Source organism: Diorhabda sublineata, chromosome 5, assembly GCF_026230105.1.
Source record: "Diorhabda sublineata isolate icDioSubl1.1 chromosome 5, icDioSubl1.1, whole genome shotgun sequence".
NCBI classification, from domain to species: domain Eukaryota; kingdom Metazoa; phylum Arthropoda; class Insecta; order Coleoptera; family Chrysomelidae; genus Diorhabda; species Diorhabda sublineata.
Window position 1 is genome coordinate 3,198,411 of NC_079478.1, and position 23,839 is coordinate 3,222,249.

The 23,839-nt window shown below is 31.0% G+C and overlaps 2 protein-coding genes across 2 annotated transcripts; both read right to left on the reverse strand.

The window, feature by feature from the left end:
* Positions 1-7,134: 7,134 nt before the first annotated feature.
* LOC130444749 (facilitated trehalose transporter Tret1-like) lies at positions 7,135-10,452 on the reverse strand. The gene is made up of 2 exons (XM_056780028.1): positions 10,139-10,452; positions 7,135-8,604 (listed from the first exon to the last, which is right to left on the reverse strand). The coding sequence occupies exons 1-2, from the start codon at positions 10,272-10,274 to the stop codon at positions 7,262-7,264; spliced, it is 1,479 nt and encodes a 492-aa protein (XP_056636006.1). The 5' UTR covers positions 10,275-10,452; the 3' UTR covers positions 7,135-7,261.
* Positions 10,453-11,890: 1,438 nt separating this feature from the next.
* LOC130443912 (facilitated trehalose transporter Tret1-like) lies at positions 11,891-16,299 on the reverse strand. The gene is made up of 2 exons (XM_056778807.1): positions 16,071-16,299; positions 11,891-13,707 (listed from the first exon to the last, which is right to left on the reverse strand). Exons 1-2 carry the CDS (start codon positions 16,201-16,203, stop codon positions 12,350-12,352), a joined length of 1,491 nt encoding a protein of 496 aa, XP_056634785.1. The 5' UTR covers positions 16,204-16,299; the 3' UTR covers positions 11,891-12,349.
* Positions 16,300-23,839: the final 7,540 nt, after the last annotated feature.

The following is a 23,839-nucleotide window of genomic DNA, read 5'->3' on the forward strand; positions in this document are numbered from 1 at the left end:
ATAATTGAGGTTACTTATTTAGATTAACTTTTGTGTTTTTGCCAAAATATTTTCTTTCATTGTTAGAAGCAGAAAAAAATATGAAGTATTACCCAATAAAGAAGACTTTAAATGGGCCTAAGAAGGAAATCTATAGTAAATAGTATAGTTACAAACAACTGCTTCAATAGTATTCGTATTTTGCCTCCATTTCATCCATTATTTCGATTTTCAGAAACGATGACAAATAATTTGTGGTGTGCTTTAAAATTTTACCCTAGGCAAAAGGCTCACCGAATTTTTTTTCCAAAAGTTTCTTATGTGCCCAGTTCATAAGCGTCGACCTCAAGTGTTTTGTATCCAAGATGTTCATTATATAATCCGCTCAATTTAGACATTCGGAGTTACATAAATTCCTATCAAGCTGAAAATCAGTAAAATTGTCTAAAATACATTTGAACATAGAATTTGAATGGTCCCTATTATTTCCGAATATGGGAAAAATTTTATTCAAGGTCAAAGGTGAAAAAAAATTGTTTTTCGCAATTTTCAGCGAAACGGTGAATTTTATCATAAAAATACCTAAGACAAAAATTGTAGATCATAAAATTATCTACAAAAAACGTGTGAATACTTTTTTCCTACAAGCAACTGTTTCTGAGATATAATGATTCAAAAAGTTGGAAAAGTTATCGTATTTAATGGTTTTATTAATATATTTTCAGCAGTAGACTTTTCTTACAACATTGAAATGAACCGAGACTTATTGGGAGTATTTGTAAGAAATTTCTGTTGACTCGTAGGAACTGTCATAAATTATCAATTAACGAAGATATTGTTCTGCAGTTTTGGTAATCATTATAACCATTAAATCCGACAGAAATATAACTTTTACAACTTTTTGAATCATTATATCTCAGAAACAGTGGCTCGTAGAAAGTATTAATACGTTTCTTGTAAATAATTTTATGATCAACAATTTTTGTCGAAAGTATTTTTATGACAAAACTTACCGTTTTACTGATAATCGCGAAAAACTTTTTTCCTTACATGGAAATGATGGGTAACATTCAAATTCTAAGTTCAATTTTATTTTAAACAAATTTACTGATTTTCAGCATGACGGGAATTTATGTAGCTTCACTCTTATTTTTTGGTCTAATTTTACCGGACTAAAATTGGAAAGCAATTAATGTAACATTCAACTTCTACAAAGGTACAATCTCCAAACAAGGAATGACTATACTTAAAATCTTTTCGAGGATTTTTCTGCAATTTTTGTATTTAGGCCCATTGTAATAATTTTGTGTGAGGTAAATATTTTCTTTACTGATGAGTTATATATAGTTTTCGATAAATTAGTAGGAATACAGAGCTAAGGTGGTCAAATATGAGGTTACCAGCATGGTAATAAATGCCCAGTAGTTTCACTAGCTGAAATTTCATGGCCCATTTGTCAACACTAAAGAGAAGATGTTTCGATTCATTATCGTTTAGTTTAAATTTATTACCCACCTACCACTGATGTAAAAAGGCATTATTCATTTTATATATTGCGCAAATCAAAATTTCCGTTTGCGCAGACTACATACTGTTTCCTGTTAGTAAAAAGAGATGCCAGTAACTCTAGTTTGTCAAGGAGTCCGTGAGAACTCAATCGAAAGCTTTCGTTGAATCGCTTAATGTTGCAGGCGAATTGATGCCTTCATCCAGTTCATGAAACAACTTGGAAAAATCGATGAATGGAAGATATGGTTGATTTATTACGACGAAATTCGAATTGAAATTCATTAAATAGTGACTTCGCTTCTAGATAACTGACCCAGTTCGTTATTTTGAAAGAGTCTGGCCATTTTTCATACATTTATTGCTTTTCTTCAATATAGCTTCCTGAATGTCACCTACCAAGATTGGACTAATGAAGAATGAAAAAGTAGTCTTTTCAACAAGAGATTTTGAAACTATTTCCGATATCGACACAAAAATTAATTAAACCTCTGTGGTGGTATTCCAGACTAATCAGTCTTATTTATTTTAGAATTACTGTTATGAGTTTTCCGACTTTATTATTGTTGAATTCGCCGACTTGTTATCATATTTTATCGCTTTTTTATTTGTTTTTTTTTTCAAATTAGGAACAAGAAAATTATTTTAATTTGATTTAAACAATTTAAATTTATGATTTTGATCATTGTGAAATCTGTAAATTGAAAAAGAAGACTGGATTCGTCTGTGGATATTTGAAATAAACTATATGAAGGAAACTGAACTTTTAACACCAGAGGCAATATTTTTCGGACTCACACCCATTAAGCCACGAGTCAATTTCAGAAAAAGGAATGCCGAAAAACAGTTCAGAGCCTCTCCGATGTCTTATATTCAAGCCAGGAAAAAGTTCAAATACATCTGTAATTTCCACTTTAATTTCCTTTAGGTTTTAAGCAAACTAAAAGAAAAACGGAAACCCGAACCGAACTGAGTAACCGGAGACACTCCTTTGTAATTCATGGGATTTCCCGGTTTATTTGTCATTCATTTCGCCATTCTTTTCGTGTTTACTTTCTTCTCGAAGGTTTCTCAATCTTATCTATCGTTTATTTCGTGAGGTAACGGAATCAACTTCTAGTTTTCAACTGGATTCACAACTGCTTGGCATCAATTAACGTGGTGTATTTAAGTACAGGGTTTTGATTTGAATTCGTGCGTTTCGATAACAAGGTTATCGTCTTCAGAGACTGACGTTTTTTTTTCTATCAGTAATAAGCTTGCTTTTACAAATCTTTCCCATTTTTAAAATTTGAATAATGTCGTCGATAAATCGATAGGATAAGTCATCCAATTCCTCCTGATATATTTTAGTTCAGTATCTGATTATTGGTGATAACTATAACCTTCTTTAAACTTTTTCTTTATGACATTTGCAATCCAATTTTAATACTTTGACTGACTATGACTATGAAGATCCAAGATGTGATGTGCGTTACCTTGTAACGCAAAAAGTAAAACAAATTCGGAAACATTCAGTTTAGACTTAGCCTTTTCTTTTCCCCAACTGCAGTGCGCTTAATCTCTCCAAGCTCCATTTGTCTCAATCTAAGAAACAATGTATTATTTAAAGATACTACCCGCCGCTATTCGCTATTTCAGTTTACTTTTCCGAGAGTGTTAAATGTTCTAAAAGTTCGGGAATGGTCCGCCATCCTACGTGAAAATTTACGTCTGTCCTCTTTGCGGTTTACATTCATTTTTGTTAAACGGAATTCCACCGTGATTCGAGCAAAACATATTTACGGTTCCCTGTTTAAGTTTTCAAACCTTAATAAAACTTATTGTTGCTTCAATTCAATTCAAGATTTATTTATCCGTGTCCACAATCAAGTTAACAGATTGAAAACTTGACTAGTTGCATTAAAGTTACGTCAAAAGAAATGACAAATTTTAGCATCTATAAATAAATTGTAGAATGTAAGAAAGACATTACCACATGTTTAAGTCCAATGCAATAGTACATAGAAGGATAATGTTGATATGTAGAAAGCTTCTAAAAGCTTCGACACTTTTAGTACAACGAGGGGTACAGTTACCACAAGCTCAAGAATATTTGTTATGAGAAATGTGCTTTTTACAGATGAATCATGATTCGGTATTGTAAGCGACGATTAAAAAGTGCTGTTCAAGTCGTACCCTTCCGATGTGTAAATTAGATGTTCAGAGGAAGTATAATGTACAATCGAAGAACATATTTAATACATATTTTAGGTCCAAAATGTAATGAGACTCATATTTTTTCCCTCGCGTAACAAAATAGATGAACAATGAACATGCACCGATTTGAATCCTATTGATCATATGTGAGATTATGTGGTTAGCGATGCGATATTTAGACGAAATTATCCCAATTTCCTATGTAGCTATTGAAAACATTTTGATTATCGGCTTGCTGCATTAACTAGATGTAAAATGATGATGACACTTTACGATTTTTCTAATTTGATTTTTTTGGAAGAATTAAATCTTATTCAATAAAGCTCTCCATATTTTAGATAATAGGAGGTGCAATATTATGGAAGCCGATGAAATTTAACGAAGTACGTTCCGATTTTTTTCATATTCTGGGCTTTATAAGTTCATATATAGTGACATATTGTTTTGGTCATCGAATTACATCTTGGATACACACGTTTATAATCGATAGATGAAATAAGAGAGATTTCGTGGGACTACAACCAAGATGTATTACAATGAAACTTAATAATTAATATTTGGTAGTAAATTGATTCTTGATAATTATTTTCGATAATACTATTCATCAACATTCATTACAGTTCAATTATGGACTAAGAATATTTTATATCTATTTTAAAATCTCAGTGTACCGGTTCTGTATCCTCTTGGTTCTTCTAATTATATTTTGAAATTAGATTTGACTTAAATCATTCGATTTCCATTTCCAGTCCCTTTTGACATGGAATATTTCTTGTTTGCAAAAGTTGAATTAGTTTTTCCTTTACATCTGTGAACTTTTATGCATACATACTTTCAAATATAAAATGTAATTTTAGTTAGTATTTCTTGACTTATCTCAATTGCAATTTCAGATGTTCTTTATTCATTAAATTTCCGCATGATATAAATGATGAATTTTAAATCGCTAAAACAATAAACTCTTTGGAAGCATCCAAATAATATTTTATATTAGTGGGTTATAAACATCATTTCATCTAGATTTATCTAGTAGAGCCAAATCAGTGCCTTCGGAAATTTTGATTCCAATAGATCCTCACGGCTTCTTTAAAGAGCACTGCTACCCCAGGAAGTACAAGTTCTAGCGGAAATGGAGCAAAATCGGGTTCACCAAGTCAAAGACAAGCGTCAACTAAACTGCTGTTGATAGAGATTTACAATTAATGTGGTTGACAGAGAAGTATTTATGTGAATTCTGTAGATCAGAAGAAACTTCAGAATACATAATTTGTCACTAGGAACATTTAACAACCATGCTGCAGACAAAAAATTAAATGAAGAGTTCAGCTTTTAAGCTGATGGACTTAAGGCTTTAAGAATTGAAGGATCGTAATATATTTGGAAAGGTCACAGTGGAATAGGCCACAAGCCATTACAATCAAGTTTTATATTAAAATGTGTGAGGTTCTAAGGAAGACTAAGAGAAGAAGAAGACAAAAAACTGGAAGAAGAGCAAGCAGCTTTTAGAAAAGAAAGACGAAACAATTGATAAGTAACGAAAAACCTGAGAACAGCATTCGAGTGAATCCAAAGAAACAACGTGGGGAAGATATTAAACAAATAAGAGATACAAAAGAAAATCACAAGAAGCGTATATAAAAGAGTAAAAGGGAAAATGCAATTGAATGGACAAAGATCAGAAGTCTTTGAAATAGAACAAGGGATAAAACAAGAGGAAGGTCTCAGCACACTATTATTTATACTGAAAATAGATGAAATAATAAAAAATATAACGACACGGACGAGATAGATACAAACAAACATAGGATACCTCAAAATGATCCTAATAAACTTTAAAGGTTTCTTCTATGTAGACGACATCGTAATTATGGCAGAAAATCTAAAGCATTAACTAAAATTTGGATGGAAGAGGTGGAAAAACATTGAAAAATGCAAAACAATGATAATGCACGAGAAAAATGGAAACAAAACCACAGTAATAGAGAAAGAAGAATAAATAGAATAAGTTACAACCTTTTGAATATCTTGGAAAAGTAATAAGGGACAGTGAAATAGAAGCGGAGGCTACAAACAGAATGGAAAAAGCAAATAATAAAATGTGTTCATAAGAAGTAGATATCAATGAAAGTGAAACTGAGCCTATACAATACAATAACAGTTCCAATACTGATATATGGAAGTGAATCTTGGGGAACTAACAATAAAATAGATGGTAAAGTGGACGCAATGACAGATGAAGTACCTACGAAAAATACACGATAAAACTAGCATGCATAAAGTAAGAAATGAAGTTGTAAGAAAAAATTTACAACAAGAAACAGTAAGTAGGAGAATCTTAAACTGTTTTGGATATTTAACAAAAATAGATTAACAAAACGAATATGGAAAACGAGAAGTATAAGAAGAAGAAGAAGGGACAGATCAAGGAATATATAGAATGAACAAATAGCAGATATAGAAAAACAAAGACAACAGACTATAAATCAAATAGTCATACTTTCATAGGACAAGAAAAGGTGGAGGAAATAGGTAAATCGATGATAAATTTGTTTCCAATGCTCTAGAGAAGACAAAAGTGGAAAAATGAGAAGAAAAAGAGGATGAAGAGGTCTAGTGTGGTTTCTGCTATTGTTTTCAAATGGCACTTAAAAGTATTTTATCTAAAATGATCACATAATATATGGTGTAGTAAAAGACTATTAACAAGTAATGAAAGATCTTTTCAGTTTTATAATATTGACAATAGGATGTTCTTATAGTCAATTAACTTGTCGACAATGACATCTAGCTGTCGTTTATAGTATCAATTATCAATTTTACGAAATTGCCAATCTTTCCAATCCAATAATATTTAGTCGCTTAGTCTTTGGCATTAAACAATTAATCAAGAAATCGAAAAACTATGGATATAAAAAGCAATTCAATACAAATAATAAGTTTCCTAAGTTTCCTTGGAAAACTTGACATAATCGATGTTTATTTTGAATAGTAATCAATTTTGCTTTGCTTCCACGAATGTCTCACGAAATATAAAAAGAAATAGATTTCGTGAATATTGAAAAATAATTGGAACTTTCATTTGTTACAGTTTTTATCTAGATGAAATAATTTCTAATGTATACTTATTATTTTCAAATATCGATCATTGATATGTCTTTATAAGGAACTTATCAGTTCATCGATTACGATATAAAAATTAAGTTTTTCAAAAATCTGTTGTTCCACGTTTAATATCAGCGATAGGTATGTTAAGTTATTACATAATATATTAGTTTTCTCTCTTGTTAGTGCATGGTAGAAAACATATTGGATTTCTCTCATATCTTCCAAGTCTTTGTTCTCATTACAGTTCTTTATAATTGAAAATTCCACTAAACCTAAACGACGTCAAAGCAAACTACTTGACTATATTTTGATGTAACTGTAAACTTTAATAATGTTAAAATGCGGTATTAAAATATGCTTCTTTATTTTCTTGTTACATTTTTTATTTCGAATTAATATTTACAATATTCATTTGGTTTTCATGTTGATAAAACGTTGCTACGGGGTATGCAAAATGCGCATTTTATTGCTTTCAAATTGAGCTATAGCCATTACCCAAAATTTCTTGTATTTCTAAAAGATCTTTGCCTTTTGTTTCCGGTATTCGGTAAAACACAAATAGAAAACCGAAGAAACAAATTATACAACAAATCCAAAAATTCCAAGCTATACCGATCGATTCCATTATTAAAGGAAAAGTAAAAACAGAAAGAAATGAAGTTATTCCACTCGTGAAGTGAATTAACGATAATGCAATTGTTCTAACATTGTAAGTAAATACTTCATTGATATACGTGAATGTAACTGAGGATAATCCTGTCGCTAGAGTAGCAGTTAAAGATATAATACAGACAAAAGGTAACCATTTAAAATCTTCTAAAAACGCTCCATTACTTCGTAAAAAAAAATATAGTCCCATAATAATCAGAAGTATACAACTTGTAACTAATGATATTAATAAAAGTGGCCTTCTTCCAACTTTGTCCATCAAATTTGAGGCTGTTACAAAAGACATTATTTGGATTAAGCCTACAATGACTGTACTGATCCCTACTGAAGATTCTGTATTAGCAGCTTCTAATATTATTCCAAGGTATGACATAAGAACTGGAATGTTGGTAGAGAAAAGTACGATAAGAACTAAAGATGTTGTTAAACCATTTCTCGATGCCCTATCACACCAAACCGATTTTATATCTATTCCATTATTTTTTGTAGTTTGAGATAATATCATTTCAGTATTTTTCGTTAATCTTATAGCTGTGTTAAAATCGCAACTAACCAATGATTTTACTGCTAAAACAGCGGATTCTACATTCCCTTTCACCAATAAAAATGTAGGAGATTCTGGTAAAAATAGGAAAGACAAGATGACTAATGTAAAAGAAGGAACAGATGAAACTAAAGTGGCAGTTTTCAAAGATAAAAACGTTCCTAGAGAATAACTACAGAGACTTCCTATTGGTGCGAATATTGCCATTATACAACTAATTTTAGCTCTATTATGATTTTGAGTTATTTCACTTATATAGATAGGTACACCAACGCTCAAACTACCGATCAAAACACCTATAAAAAATATGATCACGTAATATAAAATTATAGTCGATACTAATGCTAATGTTACTAAAAATATTGCCAGTAAAAAGTTAACTACAATTATGAAGCCCAATCTTCCAAACATATCAAAAAATCCTCTTAATAGCAAAGCTCCTATACATAGTCCAACTTGGATTAGAGATGCCAAAACGGCTAATTCGATCGTCGATATAGGTCTTCCCAAAGGGTTCTCTAATGGATCCGTACAACGCAGCTTCGCGGAAGCAGGAGATATCCAAACTACAACTATTCCTAACGTTACGAAACTGAGATTAACTGCAAAAAAAATAGAAATTCAAGTTTAGATACTTTCAAGATCGATTTTGGTCTAGTCTTATGGATACAAGAGTATTAAAATAATAAAGCATTCGTAATCCATGGCTTGATTTACCTACGCTACATGGCCTTGAAGTTAAAAGTTTGGAATCGTTTTCATATTAAAAATGGGAAATAACTTTTAGGATTTTAGATATTATTCGAATATTTGGAGATAAGTTAATATTTATATCGATTTCGAGATGAACTTAAAAGAGAACTTAGGTTCATGCGTTTAAAAAAAGAAATAGAGTCACGAGCGAATTGGCTAGAAGCTAATAACGCCAAATCTACAGTTGCTTTGGTCTTACAATTGCTAATCATAGTTTAAAAACAGATTTCAGAACGTATTTCAAAGAATCCATGAATAAGTAATAGAATCAATTCTTATAAGAATGTTGGATTTTCATAAATAAATAAAGCTTGAAATTTTGCAAACATTTGCAATGAAAAAAATGTTTTTATGAGACATATTTACATTTCAACGATTCGAAAACTTTTAGACACCATAAGATCTAATCTAAGCGGTTAATTTAACTAAATTGCCTCATTTTGATCTAAGAAATATGTGGTAGTCGTTTTTATTAGTAATGAAAAAAGCTTTTCATGATCGTGTTTTCATATTATATAATATATAAAGTTTTTTCTACCTTCAGTGAATAAATTACAATATTTAATATTTCATATACGTACTACCAATTAATTGTAATAATTTCCTAACAAGAATCAAATTTTTATTTTGAAAAAACTTCCTTCTTAGAGTTAGTCACATTATTTTATTATCTTAGGAGTCAGATCGTTAGGGATCACTAAGTCATTGATATTCAGGACTTTTCAAACAATAACTTGTATATTGCTTTCAATTTTTGTGAAAAATGTATCATTTGTAGTTTTCGTGAAAGTTGAAATATCGAAAGAATTCTCTGCATATTGGAAGGAAGTTGTTGCTCTGTCACAAGTTTTACACTAGCGATAAGGCAACAAAAAATACAATTTGCTTTCTTCACATAGACTTGTAGTATTCACACAGAAAAATCACTTTCATTCTAGTTTCGCCTTGGCAATGAAAAGATTGACTTTCTTAGCGACATTCACATGGAAAGTTGTTTTAAGATACTTTTCGTAGATAACATTTGCCCTTACTCATTTATAGGTTTTATTTAACATAGGTGGTATCGAGAATTTTTATTGAATCCATCTAAGAACAACTGATAACATACTTTGATAAAAAATAAAATGATTCCAAATCCCTAAACTGATCACCGTTTATATTATATTATTGTGTAAATACCATTTCAAGTTCCATCTTTTATTAGCACCTTTGTTTAAGGTTTTAAATTATTTTTAGTTATTTAAATCTTAATTTATCTAATGAATAAGTACAATTAGAAAATTGATTTAATCATAGTAATAGATTTTTACAAAAATTTTGTGATGTATTGTTCATGAAAATACGATAAAAACATTATTAAAATTTATATTTCTAAAAACTTACCAACAAATACGACAAAATACAAAAACAAACCAGTAGTTTCCACACTTTCTTTATTGTTATTAGTAATATCAATACTATAGTGAACGGTATCTGCCAGTAGCGGTTTACGTGGATCAATTTCATGTTTTGCTACCATCTTTCTAAACCAGTAGAACTATAAAAATAATATTTGGACGTTCAAAATGAAAAGAAATGAAGTACGAATAGTTTCTTCATTATCTAGTACTACAATAAAAACATTCGAAACTTGCTTCGATGTTTGTGGGAGAGTTGGGTAGAAATCAATTATTATAAAACTGATTGAAGCTTGAATCAGAAAAATTATTTAAAATAGAACATGATTGATTGGTTCACTGATCGAAAATTTTGAAAAATATTATATCAGTATATTATACTATAAACATATAAAAAGCGAGCACAAACTTTTTTCTGTCTTCAAATAGATGTAATGTTATTTCATAGTGTTTATTTTCATATTTTTCACAATATCTGTCTAAAACCTTCCATTAATGGTCGTGTAACTGAACGGTCACATTCGATTCTTAGTACCTTTCCTTCCGTTTCCTTCTGTTAAATTCTGAAGTGTCTGTCCGAAATGTAGTATTCTAAAACGTCAGTTAAGACAAGTACGTCTTCAATTCATGCTTTAAAACCTTATTTCAAACTGTATCATGACAAGAAATAATCTGGAACCGACTTCGGTAGACCTGATCGACCTAACTTAGTCGAATTGATGATATGGGATTGGATTATATACTTCTGTAATGAGTTTTAGTCGCTTAAGCCTAAATTTTTCGAATAGTTTCGACAATATAAGTAGAAGGAAGTTCGGCCTGTAAGAGGAAACTTCGTGTGGAGCTTAGGAATCACTGCTACTTTCCACGTCAATTGTAGATTGAGATCAATGAGATCAAATCCGCGGGGCTCTTTTTTATATTTTCTTTGACTTCCTTAATAATTTCTTCAGAAGATGTGAGTTCAATCTTTTATTGTTCTGGATTATTATTACTACCATATTTTTCATGGGGCTGGAAAGTATACTGTAGAAGTTATTATTAATCTAAATATACTTCAGCGGAAAATCAAGAGAAAGATTTTCTTCTTAGAAGGTAAAATGTCACATATAACTTACACAAATAACTGGGGTTGAGTGTGGATATTTTTAATAAGAAATTACTGGTAATTAATGTTTGAAAAATGATTGGTGCGCTACCGAGGCTTTCAGAGTGTTTTGGGCTCGTACACTTCTATTCCAGTTCCGTATGCTGTTTTTGATCCGTCCGTTTACCATTTAATGGCAATTCTGTATGCAATTTCTTGTATGGTGTTTTGATCTTACTTGCTTTTACAGTTTATTATTGAGGTGAAGCTTTTCCCAAAGCTAAACTTTTTCGATGCAACGTCCTTAAACATCTATGATGATTCCGTCTCTGAACATTCTAGGTGACGTTTTCTCTACAATGTTTTCCAGTACTATGTGGAGAGGTGGGAGATTTAGGATTATTTCTATTGCAGCTTTTAGGCATGATTTCATGGACCCGGTAAGATATGAGCAAGTCTTTGTACCTTTGAGAGATTGTTTCTCGTGGTATTGAGATTAGTTCTAGTACACCAAACCACCGCCTCAAAAATCTGAAGTAAAAAGACTGTATTTGTACAAATAACTGAGCAATTGACAGCTTTTTAAAAATCTCGTATGAATAAATACCTACCGATTCTATAGGTTAAAGGTAAATAAATAAATGTTGCTGATAATTTCAATGTTTTTTATTTTATGTATATGTCCAAAAAAAGTACAAACTTTGTATTTGGGAAATTTTAATTCAAATTGTACCACAATGTTGCTGTGGTGCAAGTTTCAGTATATGAATTTAAATCATGTATTGTTTTTAAAAATCATGTATTTATTCATTCCTATAAATTTTTTACTTCAAAAATTATTATTTTAGTCGGAATGAAGTACATTTGAGAATTTCATAGTATACTACAAACACCATATTGTAATGAGAATACAAAATATGTGACAATACAAACAGAAACAATGATTTTAGTTTCAATAATCACCATTAAATTGATATTTTTTTTTGACAATGATGCTTTGGAAAATCGGCGTTTTGCTTCGTCTATATTATGAGAAATCATATTAAAGAGTATAATGAAGTATTCGATTGAAATTCATCTGTTTTCTTCCTTAAATTTGTACATCAATAACTATTTATAATTTATATAAGGGGGTGTATTGTCGGCAAATATTCTTTGAATTTCTATAATATTTTTATTTCTAGTTTCTGGCACTTTTACAAATATGAAGACAAAACCAGCAAAAAAGATCAGAGCATATATCCAAAATATCCAATCAAGACCAATGGTATCTATAAGTATAGGAAACATAAATGATGAGAAGGAAGTTATAACGCCACTTATAAAATATAATAGAGATATAGCGGTAGCTTTAATATCGATAGAAAATACTTCGTTGTAATAAGCGTAAGCTACCGATATTAACCCAATATCCGCAACTAAAATAAGGAATATTATACCAGCTAACGGTATCCATTTAACACTAGCAACTGAAGAGGGATTATACATTTTTAAATTGAAATATAAACCTACTACAAAGTATGGTATACAAATTATTAAAGTTGACCATATCAAAAGTGGTCGTCTACCAAATTTATTTACTAAAATTGAAGCGAGCAGAAAACAAAATATTTGAAAAACTCCAACAATGATAGTACTCATAGAATCGGAAAGATCTGAACCTGATTCTTCAAAAATAGATTGTAAATATGTCATAATAACTGGTATACCAATGCATGCTAATAGCATTATCACTGCTGTTATTAAAAATGTTCTCCTAGCAGTTATATCGGTCCACATATATTTCAATCTTGAACTAGTGTTATTGGCCGTTTGTTCTATAGTATATTCGATATTTTTAATAATATTCTTAGCTGTCATAACGTCGCAGCGAACTAACTGTTGAATAGCATCCTCGGCTTCTTCGTGACGTTTTTTTATTATTAAATATGTAGGGGATTCCGGTAGAAACATATCGGAAAGTATGAAAAATAGTAAATTAGGTAACGCGCAAAATAAAGTAAAATATTCTATCGAAAAATACGAACCCATTATATACCCGTAAAGATTCCCTATTTGTATAAATAATCCTATTAAACAACACATATATCCTCTATTATGATCTTGAGTTACCTCACTTATGTAAACAGGTGTTCCAACGTTCAATCCACCTATAAGAAATCCGATAATGAACAAGAAAAAGAAATACAAAATGATGTGTTGAGAGAACGCTAACGCGGCAAAAGCTATCACGATTAGAAAATGGATTTTGCTGAGGCAACGTTTTCTTCCGAATGTATCAAACATTCCTTTTAATGCAACCGCACCTAATATGGAACCTATTTGTATGAGAGATCCGGTGAAGGAGAGTTCGACTGTAGTTACAGGATGTCCTAGAGGATTGTCGGTACTGTTAATAGATGTAATCTTGGGCGCTACGGGCGATATCCAAACTACTCCCACGCCTAACGAACTAGAACCAAGGCAGGCTGAAATAAACAAACAAAAATCAAAACAAACTAATAAATTCAATTCAAAGTAAATCATCTCAAATATTTTTTAATAATTAAAGGTACTTCCATTCGCTTCAGTATTCAACTATTCAGATACTAACCTCTACTTACATTTATTCAGTGAGAAGTGAGGAAATCCAAATAAGCAAATAGAAAAATTCTACTTATACGCATAAATATACGCAATATTGAGCCAAAATCTGCACAAAATTGTTGAAAATATGCAAAACATTCGCATACATTTATTCACTTGAAATAAATAGACATTTCATTTTTTTTACATAGATATTACACTGAACTTAGATATGCATCGGATACCAAAGCAAATTATGCAATTTATCGTTATTTATAAAAAAAGTAAACCACTAGATGTTTTCCAGTTACCAATCAAAAAATTTTGTAAGGAAAAATTTCTTTCCACATCAACTGATGTATATTATAATTGCAGGATCAAAATCAATCAGTTAAGTTAAGTTAAGTTAATTAAAAAAAAATTATTACTACTTTGTTGAGAAGTTTTCGAATTTTTCAAAAATTCTGCCTATTATTTTGTTTGTGACAATTTGTAAAGCTACCTCAGATTGTATTATCAGTTTTATACTTTGGGTTAATGACAAATTGAAATCCTATATTTGTGTTATTGTTCTAGAAACAAAGTTGTAATTGATTTTCATAAACGCAAGATCTTGTCTTATTTTTGTCTACTTAACATAAATAAGGGATTGGGAATATTCGTCTGAACCCTTACAGGCGCTTTAAGCAGGATTCTTTTCATACATGAAATTAAATAATTTACAAGATAAAAATATTTTTATGCAATACTATTTGAAGCATGGACAAAACATGTTTATTACATGTATTAAGTTGGGGTAGAAGATTTTTTAATTTTGCCCAGCCCGGTACTGCATCCAGCATGCAATTATTTCCAGGAACAGGCGTAGAAAAAAATGTTGAAAGTATCTCTTGTAGAAATTTGCTCTTGCTTTGAATCGGAAGGTTCATAAATACATATGCAAAAATGTTTATTTCGAATTTTAGTTTTAATTTTTTCAATTACCTCCTAATATAAGGAGCTAACTTTGTTTCTTCATAGTTTTGACTCACCCGAATATGGAATAATGAAAAAAAAAAAAACACCAAAATAAAGGAAATAACGGTGGTCAGTAAAATTTAACCTAAACTCAAAAATAACCTATTTTAACGTAAGGATGTGGTAACTAACAGTTAGACAGAAAAGAAATATAAAGACTGTGGAAATGGACTACTAATATGGTGCAGGATATCCAGAACCGAGCATATACGGAATGAAGATATACAACGAGGAAGAGGTGGAGTATACACGATTTCAGAGAGAATACAGACTAAGCACCTGCTCTGGTACGGACATGTGATGAGGATGGAGCAGCACATGTGGCCGAAGAAAGCATTGATTTATCAACCGCAGAATAGAATGAGACGAGGAAGATCCTAAAGGACCTAGACCGCACCGGATAGGAAGCTTAGAATGGATAAATTCAGAATCGGTGATTATAATAGGTGAACGTAAAACACGTAAAATAGACCATAAAATTATAGTGTAAAATATTTCAATGGAATAGTATTAAATTAATTACTAGCTTTTACCCGCGGCTTCGCTCGCATCGAATCCATTAAATAAGTATCAGAAATCATTATAATAGAAAAGAACAAACTCTGTAGCTATATTATAACCTAGATCTTTGAATGTAGAAAAATTACCAAAAACCTACAAAAATCCATAACTCCACATTGAATGTCCGCGCCTAGCTCCTCTCCAACTCAACCGATTTAAGTGTTCAAAAACTCAAAAGAAAGAAGGTTTTTCAGCGAGTGTTCTTAAACCAAAACGAAGTCTCTATCTTGAATAGAACCTGAGATATTGAGGGTAGAACCTGTGTATCTGAAAAACTCCCATAAGTAATGTAGAGGGGGAAATCGCATTTGAGTATAACTTGAGAATGGTGAAAATTAGATGAAATCCGATGGTTGATTGCTGATCTGTGCATCAATACCTTTCATTGAAAAAAAAAAGTTAAGCAAATCGGTTGGGTAGAACGCCAGAACGGACTCGGAATGGAAATCATCAATTTTTTTAATATAATAGATGATTTGAATACATTTTCAAATATGCTGATAACGGCGACGAAATATTTTCAAATTAGAGGGTTTGTAGTATAATTATTCAATATCAAAAGAGTATGTAAAACCGATAAAATAAATAGTTTACTATGTGACAAAAGCATGCATACTGAATATCTGATTGATCTTGATTCGAGGTAAGATAAGAAGCTAATTTAGTTAATATTTAGTCAGTCACTTACCGACACATACAACAAAGTATAAAAATAAACTTGTCGTTTTCTTTTCATCCCCCACTGCACTTAAACCAAGCACTTCGTCATCCTCATCATCGGTGAGTAGTGGTATTCGTGGATCAGATCTCCGGCGTTCCATTTTCAAAATTATTGATTAATACTGTATACTGTTTTTACACGAGAATGGAAATATTCCGTCATAGAAACATGATTATAAGGAGTAATGTGTAATAATAATTATTTCCAAATGTCTTACCAGGAAGACGTTTATCAGTTAAAAAAATGTGGGTAGATTGGGTATTGTTTTATTTTATCGCATAGAAAATAATTTCGCCGTGAAGTTAGTTACTATTCCCTATTACTGACGTAACTTTAATAACCACAAAAGCAAAATATATTTTCTAAATATTTAGAGATTTTACTGTATATATGTGAAATAAATGCTTCATACTAAGAGGAAGGTTCTTTCACATATTAACCTAAATAACCTACCCTGATTACTGTTTTGATTTTAAATATATAAACTAAAGTTTATTGCATGTTTTAGCTTTTTCCTCCATTTTTCCCGTCCTGGGTATCACTCCACCATCCACGGACTCCCATTTTGTTCACTTGTTACGTCTCGAAGAAAACTTGAGTTTATATCTAAGTTGAGGCAAATGAGAATGTGAAATAATTAAGCTAAAAATGAATTTTCTCTATTTATTTGGAATAAACAAAAAATTCAGAAATTCAAATTTGAATGATTTATAGAAATATTTGATACAACAAGTTGAATTTTTCCTAGTGCAATTTATATTTCTCCAGTATGGTAGTATAGTATACAGTCAATAACGCAGTCAGAAAGATTTTTCTCATATTGTTAATTACGCATTTTGAAATTGACGACGGGGGTATGTAAATATTACAACGGGCTGTAAGTGAGATTACCACCCTTGTGTGGTAATAATTTATGCCATAAAAGTCTTGAAAAACATTCCAACTACAAACATGAGAAATACCAATATTTTCTATCATTAACAACGCTTTATTCTTCTTTTTAAAAATGTTTGAAGTTTACTTGCAAATATCTGTATTTTTTCTCTATAAAAAGATTAATTTGAGCATGGAATATTCACACCAAAAGCCTGATTGAGACATTGGCAGCAGTTTTTTCGTAAACGATCGCCCACAGTTCTTTTGAAACTTGTTTAGCAGAATTTCTTGAATTATTGATATATTGCTTCAAACCTCTTGCTCAGTTTCAATGTCGACAGTAATATTTGGCTGTTATATAGATCAAAGATTCCTAGTTTATTCAATTTTTAATAATAAGTTGTTGACATGATCATGCCATTTGAATAATCGACAGGCTGAACGTGAATACTAATCAAAATCACAAAGTTACCTTAAATTTGGTAGAAATTTCAAATTTGAGACTTTACCTGCAAATATTTTTGATTCCTTTCAAAATACGTAGGTTCGTGTATTAATATTTTCATGATATGTAATTTTTCTGTGTTTACAGACCTCGATTCAAGGTATTTAATAATTCTTGTTTTCTACGTACGTTTTTTTTTCATTCATTTGCATGTAATTTCTGAATCGGTTAAAAATCGTTAAAAAAAGTACCGGTTTCCATTTTCACGCTTGTAGTATTATTATTAGTGATTGAAAGTAATAGTGAAGAAAGTTTAAACTGTACACCAGAAGATGTTGTTGAATCGGCAACTGCGGCGACTATGAATCTTCTTCCTGAGAAATCCAGGGAACAGTATTTTAAGGGATATAATTCTTTTATGGAATGGAGTACTAAAAAAGGCGTAAACAGCTTCATAGAAAGAGTGTTACTAGCTTACTTTGAAACTAAATCCAAAATGTGGAAGTCCTCAACACTTTGGTCGACTTATTCAAAGCTGAAAGGCACCCTAATGATAAATAACGACATAGACTAATAAATACTCGAAACTGATTGCATATTTGATAAATAAATCAATTAGTTATAGACCCAAAAAATTTTAAACATTTGCCCGTGAAGAAATTAGTAAGTTTCTGTTGCAAGCTCCAGACGATCATTATCTCATGCATGAGGTATGAAATGTTTTTACATTAAACTTGGTAAACATTTAAAAAAATATAAGAATCAACGACCCACAAATGTCAAAACAGATCATTTATTTTCGCAGTGGAGAAAGGGAAAATGCAAAACCCAAGTTGTAGATATCAATACTTTTTCAAAAATTCCCTCGCTTGTTGCGATATATTTGAATGTACCTAATTTAAAAAACTACACTGGGTATACATTTCGAAGCTCTTCGGCGTCTCTATTAGTGGATTCCGGTGGTGATATAAGTCAACTAAAAAATCACGGTGGGTGGAAATCCAGCACAGTTACGGAGGGTTACGTAGACGACTCAATTAAAAACAAAATGGATTCCGCAGTGAAAACTTTAATAGAAACAACTAGTTCGACTTCACGATCCTATCAACAATCCAATAAGTACTAATACAACTATAGACGATGTTATTTCTTCGAACTCGTTAAATGATGCCAATTCAAGTACCAATAGCTATTTTCTTGTCGTAAAGCCAAAAAGTACAAAAAATTCAAGCCTTAGTAACCTGTAATTTATCTACTTAAATTAATTACTCAAAGATAACCATATAAACGGAAATAATAATTTTCAAAAAACTAACCTAAATCATTTAAATGAGTGTAAATGTTGCAATTCGTGAAATGAAGCGTTCATCGACTGTTTTAAGTCTAATTCATGTGAGAGAGATATTTATTGGAAGTAGGAAAACCACCAGTAAAAACCAAACGATTATCAAGTGAAAAGGAATGCAAGAAATTAGTTAAAGCTGCTGTTAGTAAAATGAGGAACGAAAATGACTCTTCTGATGATAGTTTTAATCAGACTAAAAATCCAATAAATCATTTTGAAATTTAAAAAACCAATAGGTGTGATAAAATTCGAGTGTTAAGGACACTTCCTCTTGAATGGTCAACAAAAATGATAAGACGCTAATTCCAAATGTCCCGGAACAGCAATCATGGTTTGCATCTCAACCTCCTGTAAAAGAAGGAAAACGTCTATGATGTCAGTCTCATGATACCTGGGAATTATGGAATATTATGTAACCGTTGTTGAAAATGGTGGAAATCACCATAAACAAAAGATATTATTATCAATTAGTATACAGGATCTTCATACAAAATTTCGAGAAGCCTTTCCCGATAACACAATTGGAATCTCGAAGTTTCAAGAGGCTGAATGCAGTTCTCCACTTGTATACTAGATTATAATATATAATTATACTAGATTCTATCATATGGCTTTGACCCAATTACTTAGTTCAGTTTCTGGAGGACATCGACAGTGAACGTGATCTAGGTTACCGATCGTAGTTTACGAAAAGCAAGTCTTTTTTTATAACTGATAGGTAATTTTATAAATTACCTAATAATATATGAAACATTTGTTCTAATAATGAATTTACTGATAACCTATATATTAAAATTTAGGTCAGGATTAGAAGTACTTTTAGTGACGATGCCGATAACATGAGAAGTCATTTGAGTTAAACTTTTTTATTGAAGAAATGGTTTAAACATATTTTGATAGAAGAATAATTTTCAAATAACAAAATCCACTTGATCACGAATAAATATGTAATAGCGATATTGATGTTTTTGTAAATCAAAATTTTATCGAACAAGGTTATTACGTACTGATTATTTGGGCTCTTATCGAGTAATCGTACTCGTATTAAATTGGCAGTACAAAATATCAGATGATTATCGTTCAAATTTATTCAGCGGAAAGTAAACGGTGGGCGTAATTCTAATATGTATTATACAATATATACATTGTAAGAATGATTTTATCTTGAAAAAAAAGGATCATAAACAAATTAGCGTTGCATTAAATTCATAGGAATCAATTAAACTACAAATTTCAAATGTAAATCTTTGAAATAAGAACAAAAATGACGTATCTGGCAAAGAGATTTCATCGTTAAAAATTCTTCTGAAAATGGAGGATATTACAAAAATAACTGTTCTCAAGATATCTTATTTGAGCTCAAATAATTGAAAATAAGCAAACTATTTAACTTTTCTCAACTGCCTTCCAGTAACACTTTTCTCTAATTAGGTACTAATTAATTATAGCTCTAAGCATCTTAAATAATACAGTAATTTGATCATAGTAGGTCTTCTTTCATTAGTTAGTTTTGTCGTATATATTAGACTGGGAACTCAATTTTTTGATGATTACAAGAGTCAGTGAAAGAATTTTTCTACTTTAATTATTGATCTACATAGATTTTTGCGAAATGAATCCAAATCCTAAGTAACACTCATAGTGTTTCCGGAATTTACGGTAAACGGTAGTGATTAAATTCAATATTACAAAATTGTAGCTTTTCATCGATTGCTGGACCAATTTCTCAGTGACATATTGCACGCCATTTGACGTTTCGACTTCTTTTAAATCAAAAGAGATCTAAAATCAAGAACATGTGGAAACTTTTCAGATATAAAGAAATACAATTTTAATGATGAGGTGCTATGGATGGAGGGTTTAACCACCCCTATTTCAACACCTCAGTCTGCTTATTTTTCTTACATTTAACTTGTGCAGGCATTCCTAGACTCAATTTTAGTCAAATAACTTTTGAATTAACTGAAGATTCTATATATAATATTCGTCAGGAATTATTCAAACTGGGTCCCGTTCCCAATTCAGTTTTCATTTTCCTTGTTTTAGTTGAAAAAGCTTGTGAGTATTATTTTGAAAATAAACGTGTCCCAGTTATAAGATGTTCTCTATCGTTGATACAGGAGACTTCGAATTTGGAACTGGATGGATATGAATAACATAGAATACAGTAGATATTCTGCGTTTTGAATTTAAATGAACCGCCTAAATAGATTAGTTCTGCTACGTATCATCGAGGGCACTGGCTTCGAAAATCCGCCATTTTGTTTCCACTGAATAACAACCATATTTGTAATACTCCTATATGGACAGTTGGTATGCGGTATGTTCGAGATACTTTATCTAATTTGCGCATGCTTGAGAATGCGCAGAACCGAGCTGGAACCTCGGAGGATAGAGAAATCGTTGCCATTTTGTCTTTCTTAGTCGTTGCACTTCTATGGTTGTGGTAAAGTTATCCGGAAAATGATATAGGATTTATTTAATCGAGAGTTCAAAACTTTCTAGCATGTCAACTACAATAGTAATCTTTTTTCGGTTTTCTCCATTACTCAGTAACTTTGTAACTACTTCTTCAAATGATAAATTTCTTCTCATTCAACGTTGCTTAATCAACATTAACGACAAATATTATTTTTCTAATGTGAGGTTCGAAAATGATGTCTTCTTTTAGTTAGTTTCTGGAAAGTGTGGCAATTTCTGGAAGGAACAATAAAAGATTATCCATTTTCACGCAGAGCTTTTGAAAAATATGGCAGAGGCTTTGAGGAAATTTGATGAAGTCAAGATTACTATTTATAGGTTTTCAAAGCTTCCTTTCATACGCACTGAACAAACAACTTATGTATATTTGTTATGCTAAAATAATGCAATGCCATTAGATGTGCGAATAAACGGTTTCCATACTGATACATCAAATCGGAAACGACCAAAAAATAACTAGGAGAAAATGGTAAATAGAGAAAAAGCAGGAATAATAGTACAAAGTAATGAAATGGTCCAAATAAATATAGCAGAACGAAGGAGCTAGTTGTAATCCCATGAAAAACAATTCCAAGGTATAACAGGTTAAATCTGTTCCAGTTATACAAACCTCAAACTTTGTTGTTAATTTATAAATATATAAGTAAAGGTTGTAAATATTATTCCAAGTTGAAAGTAACAACAGAAACAATAAAGATCAGAAAAGCCTGCGAGTGTATCGATAAAATCTCTAGACAATGGAAAAATAATACTTTCATACAAGATATACTTTTGGAATCGCTGTGAAAGTATGAGAAGAAACATTATCCCGATGAAAAGGCGTTCCATTCTCCCCTCGGTGAAAAGTTACAATTTTATTGATCTCAAAATTCGAAGATATGTTAGTTATTACCAATAATGATTTTGTATAAACTGCCAACTGCCAAGGGATTTGTCGATTATATAAATTTTTGAAATGTAATGAAGTTTGGTATTTTCGAAAATTGCACACAAAAAGTTTTAAGAACAACTACTTTAATCTCATAATCAGCAAGAAGTTTTATTGTTTTTTTTTTAATAACTATCCTTACTTAACTTTTTCAATTATTGTTGATGAGGGTGGTAAAAGAATATCAAATATGTTCCAGATAAATGTCTAATTTGGCTCGGGGTCTAAACCATCAGATATCTGGCGATTTGTCTACAGTAGACTTTCCAAATGCCGAAACATTGATACATAAAGGCATTTAACTAACGTAATTTGGCCATGTCGTGAAAGTCGTATTTATACATTACACAATTGCGAATCAAGTCAAAAATAAACAACGAAATACATAAAAAGTTGCATTTTTATACAGTTTTTGGATACCTGATTGTTCAATATCCGTCCGAGGAACGAGATTATTTCTAATGAAGAGGGAGACGAATGTTTAATTATTGGAAAAGAATTTTTCTTCAGTATTGTTATCAAACTATTAAGCTTTTGTAATTGAGCAAAAATTATATGAAATTACCTGAATCATGATATTTTATCATAAATACCTAACAAAATAGTTTACAAGATATTTTCTTTAGGAATTAGATTTGGAAGATCGTACCAGTCGTCTTAGTAACTTTCGATCCATTTCACTTTCAACGAGCAAATCATCTGGCAATTTTTTTTCATACTCAAAATTGTCTAATTAAAAATATACTAAAAAAAATTGCAATATGGCAAAAACGCTAGCCCTGCCAGAAGTTGATTTTTCTACTTCAAATATAATTAATAACATAAAGAAAAAGTTTCAGCATTTTGGAAGTACCTTAGTGGCGATCAGCTCTTAGACTAAAACCTCAATAATTTTATTATCAATTGCGTCAAGAAGTTCTCGAATGATATTGCTTATGATAGTTGCACCGAATAAAAGTGTGTTTTGTGACAACTTCGATGTACAAAATTGATATGAAAATTCTATTTCTGATTATAAAACAACCGCTCAAATATTAGGGAGATACAAGCATTCTTTATCGACATCATAAAATTTGTAGCTACTTTATTGTAATATTTGTGATATCTACTTTTTTAACCCGAACATCCCGCTAATATTATTTTGACTGCTATTGATAGAAAATTACTGTCTTCTTGTTAGGATTAGACGAATCAGTACTTTCCGATATTGAAATATTATTTATTTTACATAAGTATTACTAAATTTTTAAATTTATGACAATACCGTGACATGGCCGGAGCGAGCGAGTTCATGACTTAAAGTGTTTATCGCTGGGCTGTAATTTCCAGAAATTTACGAGTATAGTAGAATAAACAGAACTGTGGATACTATTGTCAGATTTAATGATGCATGGTACTAAGAAAATTAAAAAAAAAACAGATGCTCTGGAACAGTGAGCAAGAAAAAATCGTCGTATACGGTAAGTAGCTTGTACAACGTGGAGTGTTTCTTGGAATTTAAAGCACTATTAGAAGGTTTGAACGTTTGTCACACTTTCAGGAACATCGAACAAAAAAACTATCAAGTAATAACTTGGTATTGAATGAGTAATGGATCATATTCAGTGATAAGTCTTTGTTCTGCTTATACAAACATAATGGTCGAGATAGGGGGAGAAAAA

Bases quoted from the DNA above. Each gene is read 5' to 3' on its own strand.
- LOC130444749 (XM_056780028.1), bottom strand. From the start codon at position 10,274: ATGGTAGCAAAACATGAAATTGATCCACGTAAACCGCTACTGGCAGAT. The intron at 8,605-10,138 runs GTAAGTTTTTAG...TTTTTTTTGCAG, and splicing joins GTATTTTGTCGTATTTGTTG to TTAATCTCAGTTTCGTAACG.
- LOC130443912 (XM_056778807.1), bottom strand. From the start codon at position 16,203: ATGGAACGCCGGAGATCTGATCCACGAATACCACTACTCACCGATGAT. The intron at 13,708-16,070 runs GTAAGTGACTGA...TGTTTATTTCAG, and splicing joins ATACTTTGTTGTATGTGTCG to CCTGCCTTGGTTCTAGTTCG.